Source organism: Oreochromis niloticus, linkage group LG3 (assembly GCF_001858045.2).
Source record: "Oreochromis niloticus isolate F11D_XX linkage group LG3, O_niloticus_UMD_NMBU, whole genome shotgun sequence".
Classification (NCBI taxonomy): Eukaryota; Metazoa; Chordata; class Actinopteri; order Cichliformes; family Cichlidae; genus Oreochromis; species Oreochromis niloticus.
In genome coordinates this window covers 13,799,312-13,826,565 of record NC_031967.2, presented here as the reverse complement: position 1 = coordinate 13,826,565, position 27,254 = coordinate 13,799,312, and the positions used below count along the sequence as shown (strand labels likewise).

Below are 27,254 nucleotides of genomic sequence, written 5' to 3'. Positions count from 1 at the left end.
CGAAGTGCTGGACTATCAGTACCATCAGATGGTGGTCAAGACAAGCGGCCATGGCTCTAACTGTATTGAGTGAATGAGGTTTAAAAATAAATTTAAAAAATAAACTAAAAAATTACCCTAACTACCCTAAGGCTGCACAGTGGCACAGAGGTCAGCACTGTTGCCTCACAGCAAGAAAGTCCTGAGTTCAATTCCACCATCAGGCCAGGGTCTTTCTGCGTGGAGTTTGCATGTTCTCCACGTGTTTGTGTGAGTTCTCCCCGGGTACTCCGGCTTCCTCTCACAGTCCAAAGACATGCAGTCAGTGGGGATAGGTTGATTGGAAACTCTAAATTGGCCATAGGTCTGAATGTGGGACTGAATGTGAATAGTTGTGTGTGTCTATGTGTTAGCCCTGTGGCAGACTGGCGACCTGTCCAGGGTGTACCCCGCCTCTCACCCTAAGACAGCTGGGATAGGCTCTAGCCCCCCCGTGACCCTGAAAAAGGATAAGCGGAAATGAATGGACCCTAACTACATTTGTTATGAGAACATGGGAGTCTTTAGGGAGAGACTCAGTTCTGGACTCAAGTAGCACCTACAGGAGTTGGCTTCATTTTTCAGCGCCTTCACTTTGAGTACTGGGTGCAAAAAATCATTTCTGCTTTTAGGGTGCCATGGCTGTGGGCAATAGCCTCATTCAGTTCATTTTTACCTACAAAATTCAAGCAGAATAATGAAAAACCTTTTAAATCAAATTGCTTGTGATTTTTAATTTCACCCTGATACCCACGAAACATCACAAAAACCACAAAAAACATCAAAAAAGACAATTAAAAAAGAAAAAAAAATCTGAATTTGAGATTGAATTTCTGGACACTGTTAAAGCGCTGACCATTAAATCCATTATTAGCATACCTCCACTCTGCATGTGGAAGTCTAGACAAACTTTCCAACAAAGTTCTTAAAAAAATGAATGCATGAATAAGAAAACATCAAACAAACACTTGGAATAAGTTCAAAGTGAAAAGAAATATCAACTCAGAATAATTAGCTTTCAAAATAGTCTTCTGATCACAATAAAGGCTTAAAAGGGCAACTAGTGGTAGCAATTCCCAAATGTCAGCTGTTTGCTTTGATGTACACAGCTTCAGGCAATACATTGTTCTTGCCACAGGCCGTGTATTTTTAATTTGTTAAAATTCAGTTAAAGAAAAATAATAATTTGCGTATTCAAGCCTTCAAAGGTTGTTCGTCTGGATCCTGCTTTAAAAAACCTGGTGAGCTGCCCGGTGTATTTATCAAAAAATCAGCAAGGTTAATATTAAAATCCACATGTCAGTTGTAAAAGCCTCACTCGGCTACAGCGTGAGGCCTGTTTAAACATTATCATCCCACTACTGGCACTCTGGAGACATTTCAATTATTGAATTTAAGAGACGTTATATCATCTTTTAAATGACTGCACACGCGGCCGACTCAAGGTGTGAGAGATGTTTTTTCAGAACTTACACTACTTCAGGAGAAAGACTAGCAAAAATGATCATTGCCTAATAGTTTTGATTGAACGTTAAAATACTTACATTGCTGATATCCAAAAACACATTGTGTTACGTATCTGAAAAATGAAAACTTTTTCTTTCCCCTGAAAATCTTTTCGTTCCTGGAAATGACGGCTGTTTCATGCAGGAAATTGCACAAAACACATGCATTACTTTTCCCAGAACAGTGCAAAGTAACAGGAGAAGAACTGAGCTAGAACACAAGTACAGATTGTGGAGTTCGAGGAAAAAACGCACATCACAGGTCTTAAACTTGCAGCATCATTAAAGTTTAACCACAAAATATCACTTTTCTCCCAAAAACTGCAGTTCCTGGCTCTAAAAGTAGGTCAGACCACTGTATTGAAGCTTCCACTGGACGTATCACACTGCCATCAAACTGTCCAATGCATGTACATTTTAGTTTTAGTATCTGTTTTTATTTGGCTAAGCGACATTATGGCATTCTATTAGTCTGTTAATTAGCAAAAATTAGCAGGTATCCGTGTCTGTGCATTGCAACTGTGCCGTTTATGGTTGAAGCATGCTAACCAAGCCTGCTAGCATTAGCTGATAATCCAGCTAAGCTCATCCATAAACGGGTCTCTTCCATTAAAAACCTGCATGCTAGCAGCATAAAAGCTAGTACATTCAAAAAAGTGGAGTCAGGATAACAGTTTATACACAGTCCTTCTATACAACAACTCCTGGATGTTTGTGTTTTAGGAAGGATATTGTGCAGTAAAGAGAAAAAAAAAACAACTCCTACTACCCCGTGATCAAGATTTGACTGTATAAAACCTCCTAATGTCTATAATGTTTTACGTTTGGGTTTTAGCTGCTGTGACTTTCGGTTCAGGTTCACCAAACAGGTAAACTATACAGAAACTAAGAAAAAATTGGCACTGAGACAGACTCTTAAAGTGAGAAGCGCAAAAATACCTCATATTTTTTAAGTATTCTAGATAGAAAAAAACGTTCTCAGAAGTAGTTTCACTGGAGAAAAAAAAGAGGATGAACAAAGATATTGTACCAATTTCTAGCTACTCTATGCCGCCCATAAAAGGTACCCTGAAGCAAGAACAGCAAACTCAGAGCACAGAGAATGATTACAGCCTGAAAGAATGGCAGGGGCTTTTATAAAGCTCGCCTGTCGAGCAGATCATTGACTCTCCTCTAACTCCTGTAATCTTCCCATTCCGACTGACAATGCTTTTTATTGTAATCTTGTACTTGACACCGAGATTGGCCAAATGCTCAGTGATGGCAGAGAGTATTTTGTGTACATCATGACCAGTGATGGGAATAACGGCGTTACAAGTAACGGCGTTACTAACGGCGTTACTTTTTTCAGTAACGAGTAATCTAACTAATTACTATTCCTATCGTTACAACGCCGTTACAGTTACTAACAAGGTAACGCGGTCCGTTACTATTTTTCAACAAACAGTTGAAGCCGTGTTCAGTTCACCGCATCTTATATCAGCTGCAGGAAGTAGCTGTAAGTAATCTGGGCGCTACAGCTTTAAGCAGCTGCGCGCTCCCGCGGACGGTAATCACGATCACTGTCTAGCACAACACCTGGAGCTAAGGAGGCAAAACAATCGCATGAGTGCTGCTGTTTGACTGAGGAAGAATAAAGTAGTCGTGGTAAGCCAATCACATGACCACTTAAAGACAAAGCAACAAGGTGCTAGTTTATAAATTGTGTCGATAGGCCACGTAAAACCAGAGTCATGATAAACGATATATACGCGGCGTTTTTTCCTCAATAGTTTCGCCACGTTAGCGCTAGCAAGCACTCTCTGCTTATGAGCAAAACAAAACAAAAGTTTTAGGAGTGACGGAGAGAGAAAGAGAGAGGGAGAGAGAGAAAGAGGGAGAGAGAAAGAGAGAGGGAGAGAGAGCAGGAAAAGAGAGAGAGAGAAAGAGAGAGCGAGTTTTGAGATGTGAGATTTGTGACGTTTAGCGTGTTTGGAGTGTGTAGTTAATGTGTTGTCTTGTGTAGTTAGTGTGTAGTGTTGTGGATAGTTTTGTGTTGTGTGTCAGAACAATGAGGCGACTGCTGTCTCCAGGTAGAAACAGCAGTGATACACCTGCTGCTGTCAGACCTGCAGGTATCAGGCTGTGATGTTCTCCTTTATAGTGGACAGAAATGATTTTTTTGGAGTGGCACAAATAATTTGTGGCATCTTATTGAAGAACAGCTGATTGTTCTGTAAATAGTTTGAAATGGTTATTTAAAAAAAGGGTAAAAGGTAAATGGATGCAAATAACTTTGTTGTTTGCAAAACTTGTGCATAGGATTTTAAAATTGACAATTAATATTTGCATTTGAAGTTATAAAATATGATTCATTAAACATGTTTATGGTTGTTACAGTAAAAATATAACTTTTTCTACTCTGATTTTATGTTTTTTGTCTGATTTTAGATCAATTCTGGTTATACAGTATGACAAAATGAGAACATAACTGTAAATTCAGGCACGTGAGGTTGCGCTAAAAAGAATGATACCAAACAAGGCAAATAAATAGTTTTTAAAGGTAAAATGTGGAGAGAAAATCAAGAGTAGTAAAAAAATGGCCAATTATACTCTGGACGCCAGAGGGTTAAACGTTCTTTGTTTTTTTTTTTAAGTAACGCAATAGTTACTTTTCCAAGTAATTAATTACTTTTAGAATATTGTAACTCAGTTACTAACTCAGTTACTTTTTTGAAGAAGTAACTAGTAACTATAATTGAATTACTATTTGAAAGTAACTTGCCCAACACTGATCATGACTGATAAAGACCAACTATGAGGATAATATATGTTTGTTTACAAACTCGTCTTTTAAAGTTAACCAGTTTTACAAAAATTATTTGTTGACAAAGGGGAAAAAGAAGCAACGACAAACCCGACGCCTAAATTGTTAAATTAGCACTGGAGTCTTTGAAATGGAAATTGCTTGTACTGCTTGGGTGTTTTTCCATTCATCATTTCATACCAAATAATAACCTACAAACTACCACAGAGTGGATGTTTTCTTTTAAAATGTGCGGTCACATCAGAGAAGAGATCAAATGTAGCTCTAAATGAAGTCTTTGCATTAACACATTGACACAACTGCATTTCTGGTCCTTTTCTACTCTAGTTGAGCGCAGTCCACTTCTATTTATTCATTTTTTTCACTTCAAACTTCATTCACTCATTCATACAAGCCACTAAACATTTTTCCGCACATTCACACGGATGCATCAGAGGCGACTCGAGGTTCAGTATCTTGTCCAAGGATACTTTGACAAGCTGACTAGAGGAGCTGGGGATCAAACCATCTACCTTCCTATTAGTACGCAATCCACTCTACCTAATGAGGCACAATAAGTGGCCTTCAGAATCAGGCTTTTGTAATCTTCAATTGTCTCGTTGCATGGCTACCTTTTGTTGGATTTTGTGTCATTGTTATTAAGTTTGGTTTCTTCATGCGATGTTACACCACAACTACAGACTGTATGTAAGAGACAGATGTAACTTTAGGGAGCCTCAAGCTTATGTTCTTTGTTAGTTTCGACTCTTGTTGTAAACCTTTGAGGAAAGTTACCCTACTTGGTGCTCAGTTCATCAATTCTGTAGCTCTTCTCTTCGTCTTAATTTCTAGTTTCAAGTCTTGACTACAATGTGATGTTCGTGTTGTAAAGTATAGTCCCCATTAGGGCAATAAAGTATGACACACTTTCAGAGAAGCCAAGGATTGCTCATGTCCCGTGGTGTCTCCATCAACTTGGTGACAGTCAGCCCGAGACTTCGAGATGCAACTTCACTAACCCTGTTGAAGTCATGACAGTGCTGTCACAGTACTGTGTACAACCCACAGCCCAGGTGTTGTCAGGTTTCATGCTCTACTCTTAAGTAAAAATTTGATATATACTCACATTTCTTGCACTATCAGAGGTTTTCTTCTTTTTGTTGCATTAAAGTCGTCTTTGTGTTCTAAGTCAATACAATTTTGTTTTATTTATATAGCACAAAATCACAATGTAACATTAAAACCCTACAATGACAATGAAGACTAATACAACCAGGTGACCCCAGTGAGAAAGCACTTGGTGACAGTGGGAAGGAAAAACTCTCTTTTAACAGGAAGAAGCCTTTGATAATACCAGGTTGAGGTAGGGGCGGCTGTGTCGTGACTGGTTTAGGTTGATGGGCAGGAGACAAATTGTAGTCCATCTAATGTGTTTGTATCAGACGGTATGTAAAATTAAATATCTTTTACCTAAAGATAATGTTAACACATTTAAGGTATTCTTTCTGTTTAGCCCCAGACAACCAGCTGTCCTGGTCAGTTATTTAATTAACCCCTGCTTAAGAGCATACATATTAAGGTCAAGTAAAACCTGTTTCCACAGTAAGGCAAAGGTGTTCCCAGTAGGTGTTGGACTCTGCCAGCGCTGACCTTTATTCTATTCATAACTTTTATGGAATTATCTACTATCTTTAGGGCTTCTTCATGAGTGATGGAAGGAAGGAGCAAGAGACAGACTGGTGTGAAAGTAAAGCTATCAATTTACCGGTCAATCTACATTCACACCATCCGCCTTGTGGGCTGTGACCGAAAGAAGGGGGCGCCCGGGCTCTCCTTTACAGATAGGGTGATGAACTCAGATGAGGAACAGAGGAAGTTGTTCTGACTACACTGCCTCTTGGAAACCTCCTATGTGAAGTGATCTGGGTGTGACTGGAAGGAGACCCAAGACCTGCTTAAGGGTTATCCCTCAGCTGGCTTGGGAACACCTCAGTGATGGATGGATAGACGGACGGATGGTAACAAAGGTGAGAAGTAATCTCACTAAGTAACCATGTGCAGAAGTGTGTCTAACAATGTATCCTAGGAAGAAAAGTAATTGGAAACATGAACACAATATACTCAAGTTAAAGAAAGTGTTTGTGTGGCTTCAAATGCCAAAAATGTAAACTTTTAGAGGAATTACTGGAACTAAATTAAAGTTAGTAATGACCGACACGTAATCCAACATTAACCTAATCTTAAAGTTGATGATATTTTCTATCTAAGTTAGAAACTTACTGTATTTTTTATGTACTGAAATCCGGAGCAGACACTTTCTAAGCCTCTCAACAAACAAACAAAAAATACATTAGCACCCGAGCATGAAAACAGAAAAATGCCTCAATTATCTTTATAAATTGGACAGAAAATTACAGATGATAGTTAAGGAGATGAGTCGAGGGTTTGTCTTGAGAGGGGTATGGGAAATGTTTTACTACACACAGATGAGACGTCTTAATCTTGGTAGACGCTGTGTCTCCAAAGAAAAACTACATATTTTGTGATGTTTTGTGATAGTGAAATGAAACTGGGAGAACAATTGGTTTAACTTCAGGTAGACTAGCTTTAAATTGATTTGAAAAGAAAAAAAGTACAATAAATAAATAGAAAGCCCACGCACTAAAAGAGTCTGTGTGATAGTCTGACAGCAAAATAAATTCATTCGCAGGCATCTGGCAGACAAAATGTCTGTTCGCCCTTGAGAAGGAGCCACTCTGCTAAATGTGAAATAAAAAGCCTTCCCCCGTGTGGTGCGGTTTGAATTCTGGCATCCCATGGACTCGGTTGATGTTACGAATGTATGAGAGACAAAACAAAATATGAGCCTGCAGCTGGCACCTTCGCTCTGAGTGAAAGACGCGAAATAGTGAAAGGAAGGACACAACAATAAGACAGCATGTAGGAAGTTGAACTAGAGAGACTTTCAAACTCGGTGATTCATTGGACAAATACGGCAGTGAACAAACAACGAGTCAAAGTCGCAGTACAGTTTGTGCAAATGTTTAATCACTTGTCTTGGCATAGAGCAATATTCAGTGCAAACAGGATTCATTATTCTTTGCAACGGGCATGATAGTAATGTGAGGACTTAGCAAAGCATACAAATTATGTCAGGCTCTGAAAGCAAACAAGAAAGCCTGGGAGGAGTGAAGTGTGGACTTATTTACATCCTGAACACAAAAGCGCAACGTAATGCGAGCGCAAGCTGCGCGAGACACTGACATAACCTCTTGATGTTGCACAGTACATACAGTAAAAGACACAGAACAGTGAGAGTGCTGCTAAAAGCCAATCTCTGTATAAGCATGTAAGTATTGCACATAAAACCTTCCTGAGTTAACTTTTACTTGGGAAATGGAGTATAAGGTGTACAGTTTGTCCAAAGTTTACATATGTCTGTACAATTTAATTGTATGCAGTAATAACTTTAAAAAAAATACATTTAAAAATATATTTCTGTAGTTTTTAAGCATTCTTGATACCATAGGTGGTTGAAAATTTAAGTAATGCAATTAGCTATTTCCCAGACCAAACAGTAAAGCTTTAGCTTTACATGCTAAAGGAATGAGTGATAACATAGACTGTATTTAAAAGATGGATATTGCCAATCTCTTCTATTGACTGGCAGGGGGTGACTCCTCGAGTTGCAAAAAAATGAATGATTGTACAGAAGTCTAGAAAAGGACAAACATGATCCTGTTTCTCACTTGAACTCAGTGAAGTCCTGAGTTTATGCTAGCTTTTAATGCAAATTTTGGTGCTATTTAAAAATAAGATGGTCAAGGGTGGGTTTCCTTTGTGCTTAATATGTGTGCACGATAGAAGTATGCTGTGTCCTACAATAGATTTCTTATATTCACCCATGGGTCATCACATCTGGTATTTAGCTATGGCCAAAATGCTCAAGGATGAACTCACAAACCATCTTTTATATACAGGCTATGTGTAGTAAAAACCAACAACACAGGCGTAAAAAGATCATGAAAAATGCAAAGAATTAACATTAGTAAGTATGCTAAGTTGCTAAGTTAGCTTTGAGTAACCAAGCATGGGTCCATGGCTAAGAAGGAAGGTAGCAAGCTTAGCTAGCTAGGTACCCATATCTGATCAATGCAACTTAAAGTATCAAGAGAAAGCAGGATTATGTGTGATTATGATTATGACCACATCTTCAAAGGCATAACTACTTATGTAGAAGGTGCACTGTGCCAAAACCAGCATGTCATGTGACAAATTATTACAAGAAAAATACAGCAGAAGGATCTTACAAGTTAAGGCCTTAAAAGCTAACAAAATATAAATAAAAATGTGTTTTTGCTCATACATTCATTACTAAATCTCATGAAACATTTGACGTGTGCTCGATTACGTTCCTGATGCCTGCATATAATGGCGATAAAGCCCTGCAAGCTTTGGCCGGTGCACACATTTAGCACCTTTCTTGCAGACGCTAGATGTTCGACAGCCACTGCTGCAACCTCAGTGCTTGTTATTGAACACCATCTACAGCTAATTGTAGGCTCCCTCAGATACACAAAGCCAATACATGTGGCAGAGTAGTTATTTATCACTGGAGTGCCTATCAGCAGCTGTGATGGCAGGCTGAAACTAACTGCTGTTTAACGTCTTTAGACTTTTTGAGTTGATTTATCTTTGTTCAATCAGCAGCAAACGTAAACAAATGATAGGAGTCTAAAGCATCAGTCAATCTGAAGGTCAAGGCTGAGGTAGTGCTGTGCAATTTGTGATGCTAGGGGAAGCACAGAGGGAGATGTGGTGGAACGATCTACAATAAATGTGCAAACAAAACCAAAGTGGTGTTATTTCAGTTGTTTAACCTTTGTGAAATACAGCATTTCCTGCACACGCACCTACAATCTTATTAAGTCATTTTAGTCAGGCTTTGCTCTTAAAGTCGATTTTTGTCAAATGGAAATCAGCCTGTGTGGTAAAAAAGGAGAATCATTTTATTTTAAATAGATCGACTGTGTACTTTGAAAAATTTGGATAATCGAGTTGAATATTTCACGATTTTAATGCAGTAACCTGCCTCTCCTGTGTCAAACCAGGGAGTTCCAGAAAACTCCACAAGCTTTGCGGTAGCACTCACTATAACCAACTATTTACGGTGTCAAAATGAAAGGAAGGCTACAAAACCAGCCATTTGTAAATGAGTTAAAAAACGGGCTTGGCGAGGGACAGTTATGGAAAACATCATGAATAATTGCAAAACAGTGGGTGATTAAGACTTTGCAAGCCTGCTGATAAACCCTGAAAGCAGGGGCATGCTATATTTAGTAATTAAAGCTAAATTAGGTTAACTCATTTGGTTGCCAGTGCAAATACTGCAGATCCCCTTATTTTGAAGGCATATCGCTGGACGAGTGTAGATGCGGTTCTTTTCCCATGTGCTTTACACCTTTTCTGCTCTTTGGGAGGTCCTCAGATACTCCAACGGCAGCTCGTCTGAAACGTCCACCGGGTTGCTATAGGCCTCGGAGTCCTCTTCATCGTGCTGCTGCCTCGCAAAATTCACAAAGACCTGGAATACAAATGAGGAGAAGAAAGTACTTAAAAGCAAAGGCAAGATAATAAACTTCTGCTGAAGGGCCCGTGGACACTTCTCGTTTGCGCTCTCTCCCCACCCTCTGCCTTTAAAACAAACAGAAATAGCGGCACGGACGACGGGGTGCATGAGAATGAGATGCCAGTCGAGGGCTATGAAGCATCAAGCAAGCGCCTCGGCTCACACAGTGAATGTCAGTTTGACATCTTTGACCAGCAGAGAAAGAGAATAAAACAATCATTCTTCTCTCTGTGATGCCCATTTAATGTCAGACGAAATCAATCCTATGGCGTTCATAAAAAGCTGTGTGTATTTCATTGTGCTGTAAACATCACAGGCGAGCGGGCGTTTTAGTCTCTTAGCATCGGCGGTAAAGCTACACAAAAACTCTCTGCAGACGGAGAGGGGAAGGAAAAAAAAGGCAACAAAGCGGATCATATAAAATGATAAGAGCATTGCTTTTTCATTAAACCATTTTCATTGGCTGTGTGAATATAAAAGGACACGCGAATTACTAGATTGCACTTAAAATCTAAATGGAAAATAAATAAAATTGTCCTCCAAGCCAATTCCATCAGCAGCTACTCACAGGCCCTATCAATTAAACCTTTCTTCACAGATACACACTTGCTAAATCAAATGGCAAATAAGCACATGCAAAAGGCCATGGATGAATAGAAATAAACATTAGTAGCCTATTCTTCTGGGCTTAAAAACAATCCTCTTTTGTTTTATTGAAGCTCAGACGGGTAATAGAGATCTATCCAGTCAGCCTTTGAAGCTTCTGTTTTTAATTAACCAGTGAATATAATCTGAAACCTTATAATTTAATGGTAATGAAGTCTTTATTAGCATTAGCAACTTCCATCTTTTGAACAAAGGACATACATTTGCCAATTACTGTGATATATTTACTTTGTCATTACTGACAACATGTCTTCACTAGTGAAAATACTGATGGGAGGCTTTTCTATCGCTAAAGTAATGACCTCATTGTATGTGCCGTATACATCTAGAGTCTGACGTTTGAGAAACACAGCAGTTTGCTTTCTTCCTGAGAGTTAGATGAGAATATTGATACCATTAGTTATTCCTGTGTTCAGTCTTGACTTGAAGCTAGCAGGTGATCAGTCTATTTTAGCAACAAAGAGGAGCCCAAAACACCTGCCGGCATTTTTAAATCGTGCCGAGCACACAGACAAAAATTAACTACATACCAACTTCTGCTATCTATGGTTTCACAGTCCATAAAGATCAAGAATGACTTGATGCATAAAGTATATTTCACTTCCAAAACATATATTTAAATGATTTTGCCTGTTATGTTTCCATGTTTTAGGTTAAACAAGATGTTGTGCGACAGCAGGTGCTTTTCTCTCCTGCTTGTGGGAACATTAATTAGCCTATCTAGACGTTTAAGTAGATCTGTCTTTCATACAGACATTTATTATGAGAGAATTCTCGGCTCAGTTCAGGACATTTCAAGACATGAATATGCACAATGTGTTTTTCTGGTTCCTCTGTGATCTATCATCATGCTGATATCTATTGGCCACAGAGCAGGTGAGCAGTTGAAGAAGTGACGTGCGCCACTCTTTCACCACACAGGCATGAACTAAAAAGCCACGTTACTCTGATTCAAACAGAGATACTTCCTGTCATAAAGTTTGGAGTTAAAATAATCTGATCTCATCTTCAGGGTTTTGCTATTTATCGTTTCTCTATGTCCTCTGTTTTTCTCCCCTCGTCCCCCAAATGGCAGATATCTACCCCTCACTGATCCTGGTTCTGGTGCAGGTTCCTTCCTGTTAAAAGGGAGTTTTTTTCTTTCCTGCCATCACAAAGTGCCTTATTTCTTAAAGAATAAAATGCATTAAGGAGACTGTTGTGATTTGGCCCTATATAAATAAGCCTGAACTCAATGGAATTACTGTATTTAGAAAAGTATAATAACAATAAAACCACATGAACAGTAATTTTATACTGAACAGTGTAACTACGTGGATAAAACTTCCTTATAGAGAAGCTGCTAAGTGTAAGCTCATTGAGCTAATAATGTCATAACATCAGCAGCGTGTATCAAGGTCACCGTTGTCAAGGCATCTTCTCAGCAGAGAATGAATACGAGGATAAGAATGACAACAAATGCACCCTCCGCCCACCTCTGTTGGCCTCTGACTCACTGGCTTGATGTGCTGAGGCATGCACAGCATTTCATATTCATAGTCAAGGCTGCGTAGTTGTGCAGCAGAATTGCAAAGTGCTGTTTGTCTTGAACTTTCTGCAAAACTGAGCGTGGGAGCTTTAACGGTGCAGCCATTTTTTGACTGAGACAAGCATGGCTAAATTCCTCCGGTGCGCTGCGGTATGATTATTTCGTAATGTTCACTTTCTGCATTTAGCCAACCATCCATTCATGACCTGAATGTCATGCACCAGCGCTGCTGAGTGGCATTTTCTTAATAACAGATGGATACAGGCATTAATTACATTATAGGGGTGCGCTGGGGTGTTTATTTGGTACCCACTGAGGCAGAACCCAGGAGGGGAAGGACGCGAATCAGCCAATTAACCTCAGCTATACATCAAAGAAGGCTTTGCAGAATTTAAACTGGCTGTTTTTACATTTGTTACATGTCATTAAAATATTCCTGCTCATCTCAAGATCCTAAACAGAATCTCACAGAATGTCTTAAAAGTGGAAGATTTTACTTGTGTGAACAAACCAGTATGTAACGTTTCTGAACAACCATCGTAAGTCGCAGCAGTATTAGCAGGGTTATCAGGTGAGTGATGGGTCAGTCACACTAGATTATAAATACTACAGCAGCTGTAAGTAGGAAAAAAATCACTGCTTATCCAGCGACTGCTCTGAATTTTTACACTTTTGGCAGAGTGCAGGTACACATTTTCGATGCGCTTCTTTGCAACATGGGACTCGGCTCAATTGGTTACCAGTTATCATTATTATTATTAGGGTGCCTAATGCCTTTGCCATTTTGCAAATATACTGTCATCCTGCAGGAACTACGTCATGATTTGTGGAGGAATATCTGAACTGGTATTTCAAATCTATGAGGTCAGCTGAACTGTCAATGTAAGCAGTTAATGTAAATTTAATAAATTGAATTTTTAATGTGTATTTCTGTGTATGTAGATGGCAAATGATTTATAGGCTGCATGTAAATGCTCATTTAATCCAATTCAATTGCAAACTGACATCAGACTGACTTCATCTTACTCCAGAGAGAAAGAGCCAACAAGGTGGTTTGATCACGGCAGTGAAATACTGAGATTATAATCTATTGGACTAATATCACAGATGTCTCAGCTAATCCATTAGATAGCTAGCAAAAAAGGTTATCTTGTCCAAAATTCCTTAGTCTTACGCTTTGTTTTTAGTACATGCTAACGCTGCGGCTACATGCTTCCCTGTTTTCACATGCTAACTTTGTCTCTCAGATTATTTGACTAAAGCTGGGAGGTCAAAAAATGTTTGATGCTTGGAAAAAAGTGGAAGCTAACTCAAACAACAATAAGCAAGAAATATTGGGGGTTTTTAATGTCTGTGTCATTTGTTCACAAGCATGAACGTAGTATTAGTGCATTAAAAAAATACTGAAAGAGGGGACCTAAGTAAAGAAACTTTATAATCAACACACGCATACATATTGGATGATATATAGATCGAACAGGTCGGCTGCTTCATTAGCGCTTCGGTGACGGTGCCAGAAAAAGCCGCAAACGTTTCTCGTTTCCGCAGAAGCCGCTTCTACGAGACCATTGTGAAAGTCACATTTTCCTTTTAAATCCCTGCCCTGCACTGTCCCGGCCATCAGCATTAACGCCTGAGCTCAAGGCCGTGCGGATCAATATTAATTGTAGTGCAAGTTGGGTGTTATACTGTAGGTCAAGGCTCCTCTCTATAAATCACCAGCTGAAAGGTGACTGTCTGGGTCTCCACAGGTTCTCCAGCCCTCCCCTCTTCTGTGTGTTAATACTGTGACCTCCTGGTCCAAGCATGATTTATTTACTGCCTCTGATCTGGTAAATATTGACCAGCGCAGAATGTGGGGCAAGAAGACATAAATGTTAAAACAGATATTATGCAAGGTTCACCGCTGATCTGTGAAGTCCTGTTAAAAATGCTTCATGGAAAAAGAAAAAAACCCTGCAGGCCAAATTGAAGCATTGAGCTTTTCATCAAATTTGACACTCCTAAAGGGCAGATTTTACTTAAAAATTCTGCAGAAGATTGATTTATTTTGAATTATGGGTAATCTACAAGTTGATCATCTGTGCAGTGTCCTTTATAAGCCGTAATTCGATTTAAATCCAGTCGTGACATTGCACAACTGAACGAACAGACAATTCAACACATCTGTGTCAATTTTTTTGTTTCTCTTTTTTAAGGCTTTTTTTTCCACCCATGGCAAAGTGGAAAGATGACCTTTCTGGACCCCTCAGAGGTTACTCTCACCTCCCACATGGTCATCTGCTGCTGAGCTAATGGTGGGTTTGGAAGACCAGACACACACGTACTTGCCACTCACTGCCTGATTGCATTAGGTCCCTGGGGCTGCTTGGAAAACACAAGGTGAATCCAGTCCGCAACACGCAGCGCTCGGTTTATCTCGCCAATCAGTAAGCTGAGCTAGTGCACTCTGGCTGGAATAAAAAAAAAAAAAAGATACTGGCTGCACGAGTTTTATATAATCAGTCCAGATTTGGGATCAATACTGGTAGCTGGCGGCTGAACAATCTTGGCCGTCCAAACTCAGTGCACTCCTCATTGGTCTGTCTGACAGCCTAAATGGCAGAAAACAATGTGTAGACAATGATAGATCTTTAAATCTTATCCGCTACTGGGCAGACCCGCATTAAACAGAAGCACCTAAAATGGTCAATGCATTGATTGATGAGCTAGTGAGCCATTAAAAGGGAGCAGCTACTCCACAGAATTACAGTAGGCCTGCAGAATTACACTAAATTTAGTTTAGTTGGTGCATCGCTTTTGAATGTATCGGCCTGCACCACCTAGTGGAAGGCTGAAGCTGTTCTTATATACAGAACATGGGCAGAGTGGTTCCAGCTTAACACAGCAACAAGAGTCAGTTTCATCATAATCACATTTCACAGATTTGAGCTGCGACACTTTTTAAAGCTGCCTCTGGATGTTACTTTTGTTTCGACTTTTATGCTTGATCTTTGCTTTCAATTTTCATGTGCTGCTTGGTTAGTTGAAGGTATCAAAACACTTAATACGTCATTAAAAATGCATCATTTAACAGTGAACCAAGTTTACGCTCTTACCTTACTTATTACCAAGCAGAAATCTCACATCTCTCATAATACTTTTTTCTTTATTACGGATTAAAGGGGATCATGACTGCCTACTACACAAGAGGAACCCTCCAGAGCTGCAAACATAGAAGAGGCAAAAAGTGCAGCTTATCAAGTTGATACTTAGAGGCTGGCCCCAAAAGGGAGTCAGTATAGGGTCTGATTTTTTTTTCCCCCCAGTTTAAAAAAACTCCTTCACAACAGCTAATCAAGTCAAGAACACACTCGTGGACGTAGGCATATCATTGTCAAAGTCTACAATCAAGAGACGCCTTCATGAATGGATTTACAGAGGGTTTCCAACAAGGTGCAAAGCACTGGTTACACTCAAGGACGGATGAGACTTTGCCAGAAAGAATAATAACCCAAAGTATTCTGCAAAAGTAACTCAGGAGTTTCTCACTAGAAAATAAACGGCCAAGTCAGTCATCTGATCTCAGAGTTCCAGACTTCAAGCAGTCATCGACTGCAAGCGATTTTCATCCAAGTATGAAAAACAATCCTATGAGTTTGTCCAATTACCTTTGACCCAACAGGACACTTAAAATCCATGATGCATAATTATAATAATGAATTGTGATCGTTTCATTTGATTGAAAATCGAGCCAAAACAACAAAACTGTGTTAGTGCCTAACTGTATGTTTTTGTTCCTTTTTTCCACCTCACCTGATCCAAAGTTGTCTGGGACACCGAGTAGTCCTCCACACGCAGCCTCCGCTGATGCCTGGTGAACTGGCTGAAGATATTGGCCAAAGCTCCCTGTGCGTATGGAAACTGATACTGCAGTGTGTTGTGATGCTTCTCTTTGAGAACGCTGCCCGGAAAGGTCTTCTGGACGAAGTCCTCGACTGGCTTCAGTGCGGGCGGAGAGCCACCGACCCTCACAATCACAGTGTAGCCATCACCAAATCTAAAAAAAGAGAGGTCATTATGACACATTTAGCGCCAGACAAAAAAGAGAAGAGCTGCAAACAAGCGTGTTAGTGCCAAATAATGATCTCTCCTCTCCTGTGGTCATGCCATAGTGCGACAGAGAACAGGGATGTGTACTAGAACAAACAGACGTGCCAGGAAGCAGAAGGAATATAAATACAGTATTAAAAACGTAATTGCGCTCATGTTTCCCCAGACATTTCAAGCTTCCTGGATTCGGTGAGCAGGAGGAGCAGGTGAGTCAGACACAGCTAACGGCAACGGCAGCTCAACTTTAACAAGTATGTTGGTAGCTGATAGAAGAAAATGTATTTTCCAAATTATGTGTGTAACTAATATAAAAGAAAGCATTAATTTGGTTGACAAAGTGCTGCCATGCCATACTGCCCCCCATAGACTCTTTTAGCATCTTTTTGCTAAATGATTTGATTTCACTGCCTGCCACGTCACTATTTTGGTTCAGTTTCACTGCTCTCAGCAGCCTTGCACCAACTGAGAAGCCGGAATCTGTTTTCAGCCAGGAAGCTATGACACATTACCAACCCAGCATCAAGTAGAGAGGGTAAGGAGTACAGACTTGAGCATCGAGTGGCTAAAGAGACAGCTATTTCCCTCAGGAGTTGCTGCAGAACAAAACGGAGGTAAAGGAGATTCATTATGACACTTCTGATGACTCAGACGTGTCTTCTGGGTGCTTAAATATCCAGTGAACTGTTTATATTGTTTGCTAACAATTCTGGATATGGTCTTAATGAGCTTGTTTGTTTTGCTAACCGTAAAATGGCAGTGCGTGAAAATAAATAATTAAATGCTGCTTTAATAATCTGAACATACAAACTTTGTCTAAAGCATGCTGAGAAAAACAGCAAAATAAGTCATCATACATGAGAGGGTACATTAAAAAAAAGTATGCTCCATTGAACAGTCAGCATGCCATTTTTGAAAATGTGTCAGAATGCAACACCGCTACGAACAATATCCTGGACATAAAGCGTTGGCACAAATGAAAATGGGTCATAGCTAAGCTCTAAAGTTAATTAGCATTCTACATCTTTCCGAATGTGTGCTGTGTCTGGTGAGCACCAAATAAAACTCTGTGCCTTGTTATTCTGTCGTTAGCACTCTGATGACCCATTGTTTTCTGCCTAATTAATTCCCTAATGTTGGATTTACTCATGGAAACGTCCATTGCGGCTAGCGCGAAGCTACACGCAATGAGAGTCAGGGGCTCCCTTAGTGGCAATTAGAGATATGGTGAATAAACTACAGGCCTACATGCTCCCAGAGGGAGCGAGAGAGGAAGCGAAGTTCTGTGCTAGTTCTGAGAAGTACACCGCACACGCAGGACGGGTTGCAGCACACCTTCAGTTAAATCATTTTCAGTTGAGGAGCCACAGTCCAGGCCTGCTGCAACTTTGTATAAATTACTGATGGCAACTCTTATTTAATACTCATTTTCATTAAGAATGCATAAGAGTTTCTAATGCTCCTTTCAAAAGTGGGTCTTATCGCAGCAAGGACTCAGTTAAGCCACATATTGCAATGCTATGGTGCATGCTAGCATGTTGTCCGTCCACAATAACAACAACAACAGCCTCCATCCAACCGACCAACCAACAGGGAGGATCTGAGAACTGTGCCTGTGCTGTGATCTCCTCAGGGGCTGCACACCACGGGTGATCAAAAGCATCCCCATGTATCTCTAAAACATATTATGTAGTGCACTGCATGTGGATAGTACAGTGGGTGGCTTACAAGCATGTTACTGCTTGGGCAACCCTTTGACCATTCAAGATGTTACTCCACACTGGATTAATCCCTGCCCTCAGCCCGGCGATGAAATACTTTGCTTTTGCTAAGCATCTATTTGGTTGTTTCCAGCATGAAAGGTTCATACAAAACTGACTGTTTCACAGATTAATAGTTTTTAATAGTCAGTCATGTGAAAACCCAAGTGCTAAGCCCAAAGAGTAACTGTGAATCTGCTCGCCAAGAGATCCGGTTAAAAATGTGTATGTTTTCATCCCACATTGGCTTTCTGTAAGCTACAGAGGACTCGCGCAGTGTGTTGTGAGTCCTCTTGGTGCTTAAATTGTTTGCAGCTTCTAATGTGAAACAAATGTTTTCCTCACAATCCCTGAGTAAGAATAATATAACGTCACCACGCTCTGCTCCTCTAGACTGTGCACGATCAAGCTGGACAGCATTACAATCCTGTTATTATGGGATTAGTTTAATAATAACCCCACCCCCCCCACTCCTCCCTCTAAAAACCTCAGTGCTGTTGAAGATTGTAAAGACTAGAATTTACAGTTAAATGTAATTATGTAAATACAATATATATCCATAGAATAAAATACCATAGTTCTTATGCATATAACTGTCTGTCCTGTCTCCCTCCCCTCACCCTCAAACAGTCGGGATAGATGGCTGTCCCTCCCTGAGCCTGGTTCTGCCAGAGGTCGCTTCCTGTTAAAAGGGAGTTTTTCCTTCCCACTGTCACCAAGTACTTTTGGGGGGTTTCTCTGTATTATTGTAGCGTCTTTACCTTACAACATAAAGCAATTTGAAGCACCTTGAGGCAACTGTTGTTGAATTGAATTGAACTGTTCTTCAGCATGGTTACTGGTGTCACCAGGAGAGAAAATAGTATATCACAATGGGCTTATTTTTATAAACAACAGTCTGCACATGCATATATAGTATTTCCAAGGATTCCTGGTAACTGAAGTTGCTTTGGTGTCCATTTGTAGTCCAAGTACCATGAACCAATAACGTTTGACCAGGCTTTCAGGCTCATCTCATATTGTCAAGTCTGTGACCACAATCCCTGCATGTTTATTGTATCTAGCAGCTCTCATGATCGGCCAAGATGCAAAAACATTTTTTTGCAAAGATCCAACAGGCCAAGAAAGCATTTAGGTGAATCGTTTAGGGTTATGACTGAGATAAAAGAGCTTATGAATAATCTTCCCCCCCATTCTCACTCTCTTTTTGTCTTTCCTTCGTTGCATGAGCAACACTGAAGCTACGGGCAGTACTTTGTGTAAAAAACCCATAAAAACCAAACCAGTATTACTCTGTTTCTGTATTCACATCCAAACAAGCTATTTAATCTCTGATACACTCTGTCTTGGCTCTCCTCAATTAAACTCTGGCTGCGTTGGGGGAAAGGTAAGCTCAGCTATCAACAAACAGAGCTTGCACTGCTTGGCGTGGTCATAACAATGGCGCCGCATGTGTGAAACAATAATTAACTTTAAACTGGCGACTTAAAAACTAAAAGCGAGATCTGTGCTACTTGGGGTTGAATATAGCTCGCGAGAAAATAATGAAGGGATTATATTTACAGTCATGACTGCACCACTTTGTCACAGCTAATCCTTTCATAATATTTTACATTAGAGATATGATACAGCGGCGCAACACAGCATGGCAGAGCCGCTGTAATGTCTGCGGTGCAGTTCTCGCTTCTTCATTTTCATTATTCTGCCTCGATCCTCTCCTTCGCCCTGGTCCGCTGGAAAGTCGTTCTTCCATGTAATTTAAAACAAACAACAGCCAGACACAGATAAGGGCATGACAGGCAGAAAATAATTCGGCTGCCTTACTTCATCTGAGGGAGTCTGGAAAGGTCACCCTCACCACTGCCAAACCTTGTATTTGTGTCCGCGGGGTGGGGGAGGGATGGAGGGCAAGAGGTCACGTCATGGCTTGGGTGGTCTGATGCTTTGATCAGGCAGGAAGTCATCCAAAAAAGTTTCTTAGTTCCTGGAGGAGAAGCTAATAGAGCTGGAGGCAGAGGCTCCATTAACAATGTAAGGACAGAGGGATGCACGGGCAATCTCTGTCCAGTTAAACTGCAATTTAGGGAGGCATAAAAAAATAGAAGTGACAAAAAATGTCCAACCTACTGTAAATTTAAGTCCCCCTTAGCAATTTTCTTTGTCGAAAACAAAACAAACAAAAGACAAAAGAATAAATCAGCATAATGTGAATATATTACCTTTCTCATAAAATACATTTCAAAGCCTGTATCAAACATGCATTGCTTATATCCGTGTTTGCTCGCTAATACTCTTTTTCAATTTGCAAAGTGTATTTTCCTGTCTGTAGATGTGTATCCTTGCTTGTGTGCTAACAGAGCACATGATGACAGTGCAGTATCCTCATGTTTAAAATTAAGACCTGAACGGGAGCTTCTGTTGGCTGTGTGCATGCATGCAAACGAGGAAACTGGGATTTTTAAGTTATCGTTGTAGATGGAATAGTGCGCTGTGAGTGAAAAAAAGGACTGGATCTATCATATGATACTTAAGAGTATATACACCGATCAGGCATTAACACTATGGCCTTTTTTAGTGACGTTAATAACACTGATTATGTCTTCATTGTGGCACCTGGATATATTAGAATATTTTGTCCTGAAAGTTGCTGCTAGAAGCAGGGAAAATGGGCAATCATGAGGATTTAGGCGAGTTTGAGGGGATGGATCAACGACTGAGTCAGAGTATCTCCAAAACTGCAGCTCTTGTGAGATTTTCTTCGTCTGCAGTGGCGAGTATATATCAAAAGCGGCCCAAGGAAGGAACAGTGGTGAACCAGTGACAGGGTCATGGGTGGCCAAGGGTCACTGATGCACGTGGGGAGCAATAGCAGGCCTGTGTGGTCTGATCCACTGTAGCTACTGTAGCTCAGATTGCCAACAAAAGGTGATGCTACTTCTGATGCTAAAGGTGATGCTAGTTCGGGGCTGCACAACAAACTGTGATGCTAACACCTGTCCATCACTGAAAGCCCTAACAATGGTCACATGAGCATCAGTACTGGACCATGGAACAAGGAAGACCATGGACTATGGAAGAAGGTGGCCTCCTCTGATGAATCATATTTACTTTTACATCATGTGGATGCATCTCTTACCTGGGGAACACCTGACACCAGGATGCACTATGGGAAGAATGCAAGTAGGTGGAGGCAGTGTGATGCTTTGGGCAATGTGCTACTGGGAAACCTTGGGTCCTGCCATCCATGTGGTTGTTACTTTGACACCACCTACCTAAGCTTTGTTGGAGACCATGATCATATGCACACCTGAAGAACCCACTTGTTCAGGAATGGTTTGAGGAGCACTACGACGGGTTTGAGGTGTTGACTTGGCCTCCAAATTCCCCAGACCTTAATCGAGCATCTGTGTGATGTACTAGACAAACAAGTCTAATTCCATGGTGGCTCCGCCTCACAACTTACAGGACTTAAAGCAGTAGTGTCCAAACCCAGGCCTCGAGGGCCGGTGTCCTGGAGGTTTTAGATGTGTCCTTGATCCAACACAGCTGATTAACATGGCTAAATTACCTCCTCAACATGTCTTGAAGTTCTCCAGAGGCCTGGTAATGAACTAATCCTTTGATTCAGGTGTGTAGACCCAGGGTGAGATCTAAAACCTGCAGGACACCGGCCCTCGAGGCCTGGAGTTGGCCAAGCCTGACTTAAAGGACCTGTTGCTAACACTTAGTGCAGATACCACAGCACACCTTCAGGGGACAAGTGGAGTCCATGCCTCAGTGGGTCAGGGCTGTTTTGGCAGCCAAATGGCAACAAAATACTAGACAGATCATCATAATGTTATGCCTCAACAGTGTATATTTACTTAAATCAGCTTTAAATAAAACGTATGAACGAGTTCAAACTATCACATATAGTCTTATTAAAAACATCCTCTATCTTTGCTAAGGTGTTATGTATGGGTCCATAATAAAAAAAAAAACTGATCTTAAAATTAATTAAGGCTGCGCTCAGTGTTTCACACTACTTCTGGATTTTGGCTCAGTTTGGTTAAATAAATAATGACATAACGTAATTGCCACGTGTTGTTCTTTATCTGAGATTGTATTGACCTGCTGAGCACCAGATTATATTTTTATGTCATGATATGTAAAACCTTATTTAAAGAGAGACTATGTTACTGTTAGGCGTGTGCTCATATGAAACTGTTACAAAGTTTCAATTAATGATGTCACGTGTGTCCAAATGTTCTCTATGACCTAAAAGAGCTGGCTTCAGGCTACCAAGAAAAAGAATTTTTTTAAATTTTTGTGATGTCACAGGGAACAGTCCTCGACAGCTCAAGTCCAAACAAAACTGCAGCTGAAAGGAGTTTGTGAGGGGCAGCCAATCAGTGGAAAGTTGGCTCAAAAGGAAGGCCCAAGATAACTATTGAATTGTGAATCACTTAAAGCTACTGTAGCAGAGTCTGAGAGTAAATTATGGGACTGTAAATGAACACACAAGGTCACCTTTGGTGTTACTTTAATTTACCTGTGTGATAGCATGGTAAGATATATCTAAGATGGATTTACAAGGCATTGGCATGGGCTCATATGAAGGCCATCCTGTGGCTTGTAAAAGCTATGACTACTGCATTTTCAATAAGCATGAGCTTTATAAACCGAAAATAATAATATTGATAAAAGCGTCACCTGTGCAATTCATCAATTTTGGTTATTTGCTATCAATCCAAAATCAACGTTGCTCATCTCGAATAACAACATATGGACGGGACGTATACTGCACCTCATCTGTGACCACCAATGTTCTGGCAGGTTAAATTACACCTGCACTGGCGACGCGCTGTACACCGTAAAGAGAATTATTTTGTCATTCATCTCCGTGGGTGACATGCACTTAAAAGCCGTAAACTATTTAGTTAATGGCACACCTGCAGAGCTGACGCAGAGTGAGTGGGAGGCGAGTTTATTGGACTTCTCTTAACGTCAACTTCGGGTAGGGGGATGGTTCCAAACTTTTCTACACCGCTCTTGTAAAAAACTCCTCAGCGCTCAAAGCACATTACCTTAATGCATTTAAGGCACTTTGCATCCTACTTTTATTTCATGATGTGCTTTAAGCAAGGAGAAAATCAGACTGGAGGCTGTGGGGTGTGCTTACCGCAGCTACTCGGTGAAGTGGGGATATGAATGATATCAATCAGTGAAAAATCCTGCAAAGGCTAGTGGGTGTCCTTCCTAACTGACAAGATTATAGGAGAGCTTTGAAGCTGCTTTTATTGGTTCCTCCACTTCATTTGGGTTTACTTAACACCTGGGAACCTTCAGTCTAGCATGCTGCTAGACTGAAGCCCTATTTACAGCCCCTTGTGCATTTTATACTTATTTATTTCTCCCCATGCCCGTCAGCCTTTCATAAATTTCTAGAAGTGTGATTGATTTGAGCGGCTCAATGCCAGGGCAGGTTAAAAAAAAAAAAGACAGGGTGTTTTTAACAGCCATGGTGGAAGATAGTGGAGAGGCTACTCGAGATGGCTGCCCTATTTCTCTGAAACGCACCACCCTACTGAATCTTCAGCTCCTCTCTCACACTGACCACCTCTCTAGTGGTCTAAAATGGGCCATTTTGGCTCATTTGAGGGTTGACTAATACGCCAAAGGCAGGGGTGGGTGTGGGGAGGGTGGGGGGGGGGCGTTGCTGTCGAAGCAGCAGAAGGGCATCTGTGTGATAAATACACGCGTGCTGTCGAACTAAAGGGGGCAGTGCTAACAAGGACTTGGATGACTGGGCTGAAAGCCTCGCCACCTTCGTAGAGAGTCGGGAATAAATAAGAGTAATAGGGTGAGAGGCTTCTGAAGGAGAAGAGTCAGTCGGGGGAGGTGACGGGTGGGAGCAAGAGTTGAGAATGTGGTAGGGGTGAGCATGTATTACATGTGAGCAACAGGGGGTCAAAATGTGAGCGCTGCCCCCGTGGAGAGAGATCTGCACTCCTCTCGAGGGTTTGTGATGAAAAAGAGATGGGAAAATGGGACAGGGAAGAAGGAGCTCCCCCACCCCCCACCCCCCAGCTTTGCAGGTCATCCGCTCATGCCGTGTGGCAACGGCGTGCACCACCATTGCAATGTCCCCCCCCACACTTCAACCCCCGCTGGTCTGACTGGCAGCTGCTTGTGCACTTGTGAAAAACAGCCCCTTCATTTCCCCATTAGAGCCAGAATGTGGAGGCATATACAAAATGATGGCTATTCAAGGGTGAGTTGTGTTTGTGTGTGTGTGTGTGTGCGTGTCTCACAACATGACAGCACAAACATGTGGCAGGATAGTGACGAGAAAAGAAAACAGAGAAGACATTCCTTAATTGCCTTTTCAGTCATTAACGGGGTCCCACACCTCATGAAACATTAATTACAGCAAGCGCAGCGGAGATAGGGATGCTTAATTAGAAATTATTCACTGCGTGGCGAGAACTGAGCGATAGCATTTCAGCGGCATGTAAATTGTCCGTGTGAGATCTAAAATAAAAGTGCCACCCCCCACCCAATAAAAAAAGGCAGACGTCACGCTTATCTGACTTTCCTCTCGCTCGCTTGTCTTGTGATTTGAGAGTCCCTTTTACCTGATATCACGTGGAGTGAAGTAGGACACGTGTTAATCCTCTGTCCTCATCCCTCGTCCATCCCCTCTCCAGACTCCACCCGTGCTCTGGAGGCTCTTACCCGTCCTATACTTCCTGTGCAGTTCATGCATTATTTACCCCACCCTGCCCGTGCCCCTACCGACAGGATGCAATTGACACGCAGGATCAACGAACATCTGGGCGGGCCTGATTGCTCTCCCTCTCCAGTGCTCTGCCTCTTAGCTCCTATCACCCCCAATTCTCACTCTTTTTTTTTTATCACCATGTATAATCTACCTATTCTCTCCCCGCAGTGATCTAAAAGCCCAGATGTTTTGTATGACATTAACATACTTGATAGGAACTACCCTTGACACCGGTGGCCCCTCCTTGCTCCTCCAGGCGTTTCTGCTAATCCCCCGCACAACTTGAAAAATGGTCTGCTCCACCCCTCATCCCAGGTGTATTGATCTTTCCCTGCACCCAGAGATTGCCACGACATATTCCTGTCATGAATGCAGTGCTTGTGTGTGTGTGTGTAATGTTCTTGCAGTTACCAGCTTGCACAAAGGAGTGGTAATAATAATGTCACAACACTGTAGCTAAGGTAATGGATTGGCCTCACTGTTACATGCAGGGCTCGGGGCGTACGTGCTGGACTTGGAAAATGTCAGATGAATATCAGAGAGCAGACCTGAGCGCTAAGAGTTAACAGCAGGGGATATCTATGATGGAGAGATGTAAGAAACCCATTAAAAGCCATGAAGAATATCAATGGCCGCTCACGCTGTGAATAAAGACAGAGACGACGGAAACAGAATTTATGGGTGAGAAGAGAAACAAACGTGAATTTGAGGTAATGGCGAAAGATCTGCAACGGAAACGCCAGCCCTGCATACGTGACTGCGTCAATATGGAAAATAAACTACTACTGAATATATGAGGTTAGAGCTTTCACAGTTACTATGGGTAAATATGGTCATAATGAAAATCACAGCTGTATACTCAGCAGCCAGGTTTTCTACACCTATACCTTGTCAGTACCACTTTGGACCCCCTTTGCCTGTATATTAGCCTTAATTCCTCACAGCACGATTTTGGTCCATATTGACATGACAGCATCACACAGGTGCTGCACATCCATGATGTGAATCTCCTCTTCCACCACGACATGCCAAAGGTGCGCTACTGGGTGACTGTGAAGGCCATTTGAGTACAGTGAGCCATTTTGAGATGATCTAAGCTTTGTGACACTGCGCACGGTTATCATGCTGGAAACAGCCATCAGAAGATGGTACAACATACCATTACACCACCAATAACATGATGCTTTCATGTTTTTATGCCAAATCCACTGCAGCAGAAATTGAGACTCATCAGATCAGGAAATGTTTCTATAACCCTCTGTTGTCCAATTTTGGTGACATTTGGAGAGATGCATACTGTGGTTAAAACAAGTGTTTCTTTGAGTAATTACTTGCTTGATGTCAGCTTAAAGCAGTCTGTATAAACTCTCCTGCTGTCTGCTGTCTGATATCGACTGGCAGAACTGCTACTCAGTGAATATGTTCTCTTTTTCAGACCATTCTCTGTAAACCCTAGAGGTGGCTGGGTGGAAATATCCCATGAGATCAGCAGTTTATGAAACACTCAGGACCAACAACTCTCTTCAACCACCATTCTCCTCCATTCTCATGCTCAGGTTCAACTTCAGCAGCCCGTCTTGACCATGGCTGCATGCCTAAATGCATTAAGTTGCGAGCACGTGATTGGCCAACTGGATATTTGCACGAGCAGTTGAAAGGGTGTACCTAAAGAAGTGGCTGATGAGTACGTAAATGGAGAAAATTTGAAAGAGAAAGACTACATCAAGGTTTGAAATGAAGGCGATGAGAAGAGAAGGATGTCACCATATACTGGAACTCTACTGTTATGGGTCGTTTACAGTATTAACATGTGTTTGTTTTTACCACAGTATTTCACTGCTAAATGAAACACGATAAACTAAGCAAATAAAACATACTACAAATGAGTCATTTCACATTTATGATGGATATGAAAAAAATCCCAGTAACGGTATTTCTGTCATGTCTATAATCTGTCAGTCAAATCATCCATGACTTTGTTTATTGCGTTTTGTCTTTTTTGGCAAAAAGTGACGGAGTTTGTAGCCTTAACTATTCAAACTGCAATCGTACACTAATTTTTCAGATTATCATACATTATATACATTAATGATAACAATGCTGAAGTTCTAGTTATCATCAGTACAGTCAGCCCTGTTTAAATAGCAGCACCCTCACGAACATGCTGCCTAACATTTGCAGCATCGCTGCACGAGAGCCAACGCAACGCACTCTCTGCTGAAACTCTGTTCATTTTTGCCGCTCTCCTCCTGAGCTCCTCCTTAATGAAACAATCCAAGTATTATAAGCAAGGTTTCTCATTCTTCCTTGAAAACCTAAATCTACTCCTATATTCTTTTTATTATCAGTTTTGTGTTATTTATATACACAGTATAAATAACAGAGCGCCTCAGTGGGAGACAGGGATTTCTTTCATCTCAACTCAAGTTACTTCAAAGATTTTTGCGGTTTATTTTCTTCTCCTCTTCTCTGTCTTTGTTTTAGTGGCAAAAACCCCCAAAACATCCTTAC

General features: G+C 41.1%; 1 protein-coding gene and 1 long non-coding RNA gene across 7 annotated transcripts in view; one reads left to right on the top strand and one right to left on the bottom strand.

The window, feature by feature from the left end:
* Positions 1 to 27,248, top strand: part of LOC109197583 (uncharacterized) — a 34,379-nt gene extending 7,131 nt beyond the window's left edge. The window contains exons 2-5 of one of the 2 annotated variants that reach the window (XR_002058644.2): positions 14,330 to 14,428; positions 16,390 to 16,429; positions 16,711 to 16,834; positions 26,179 to 27,248. This is a non-coding gene — a long non-coding RNA (uncharacterized LOC109197583). Of the gene's footprint in view, positions 1 to 6,009; positions 6,336 to 14,329; positions 14,429 to 16,389; positions 16,835 to 26,178 lie in introns of those variants that run through there. The other variant, XR_003219033.1, reaches the window with a different exon arrangement.
* The window catches only part of LOC100691919 (ATP-binding cassette sub-family A member 1), a 176,714-nt gene continuing 156,794 nt past the window's right edge, over positions 7,335 to 27,254 (bottom strand). For all 5 annotated transcript variants that reach the window (XM_013274475.3, XM_013274476.3, XM_025905493.1 and 2 more), the window contains 2 exons: positions 15,927 to 16,170; positions 7,335 to 9,892 (listed from right to left, as the gene is read on the bottom strand). In XM_013274475.3, the coding sequence (XP_013129929.1) occupies positions 9,764 to 9,892; positions 15,927 to 16,170 (373 nt within the window). In that variant the 3' untranslated portion in view covers positions 7,335 to 9,763. The remainder of the gene's footprint in view (positions 9,893 to 15,926; positions 16,171 to 27,254) is intronic.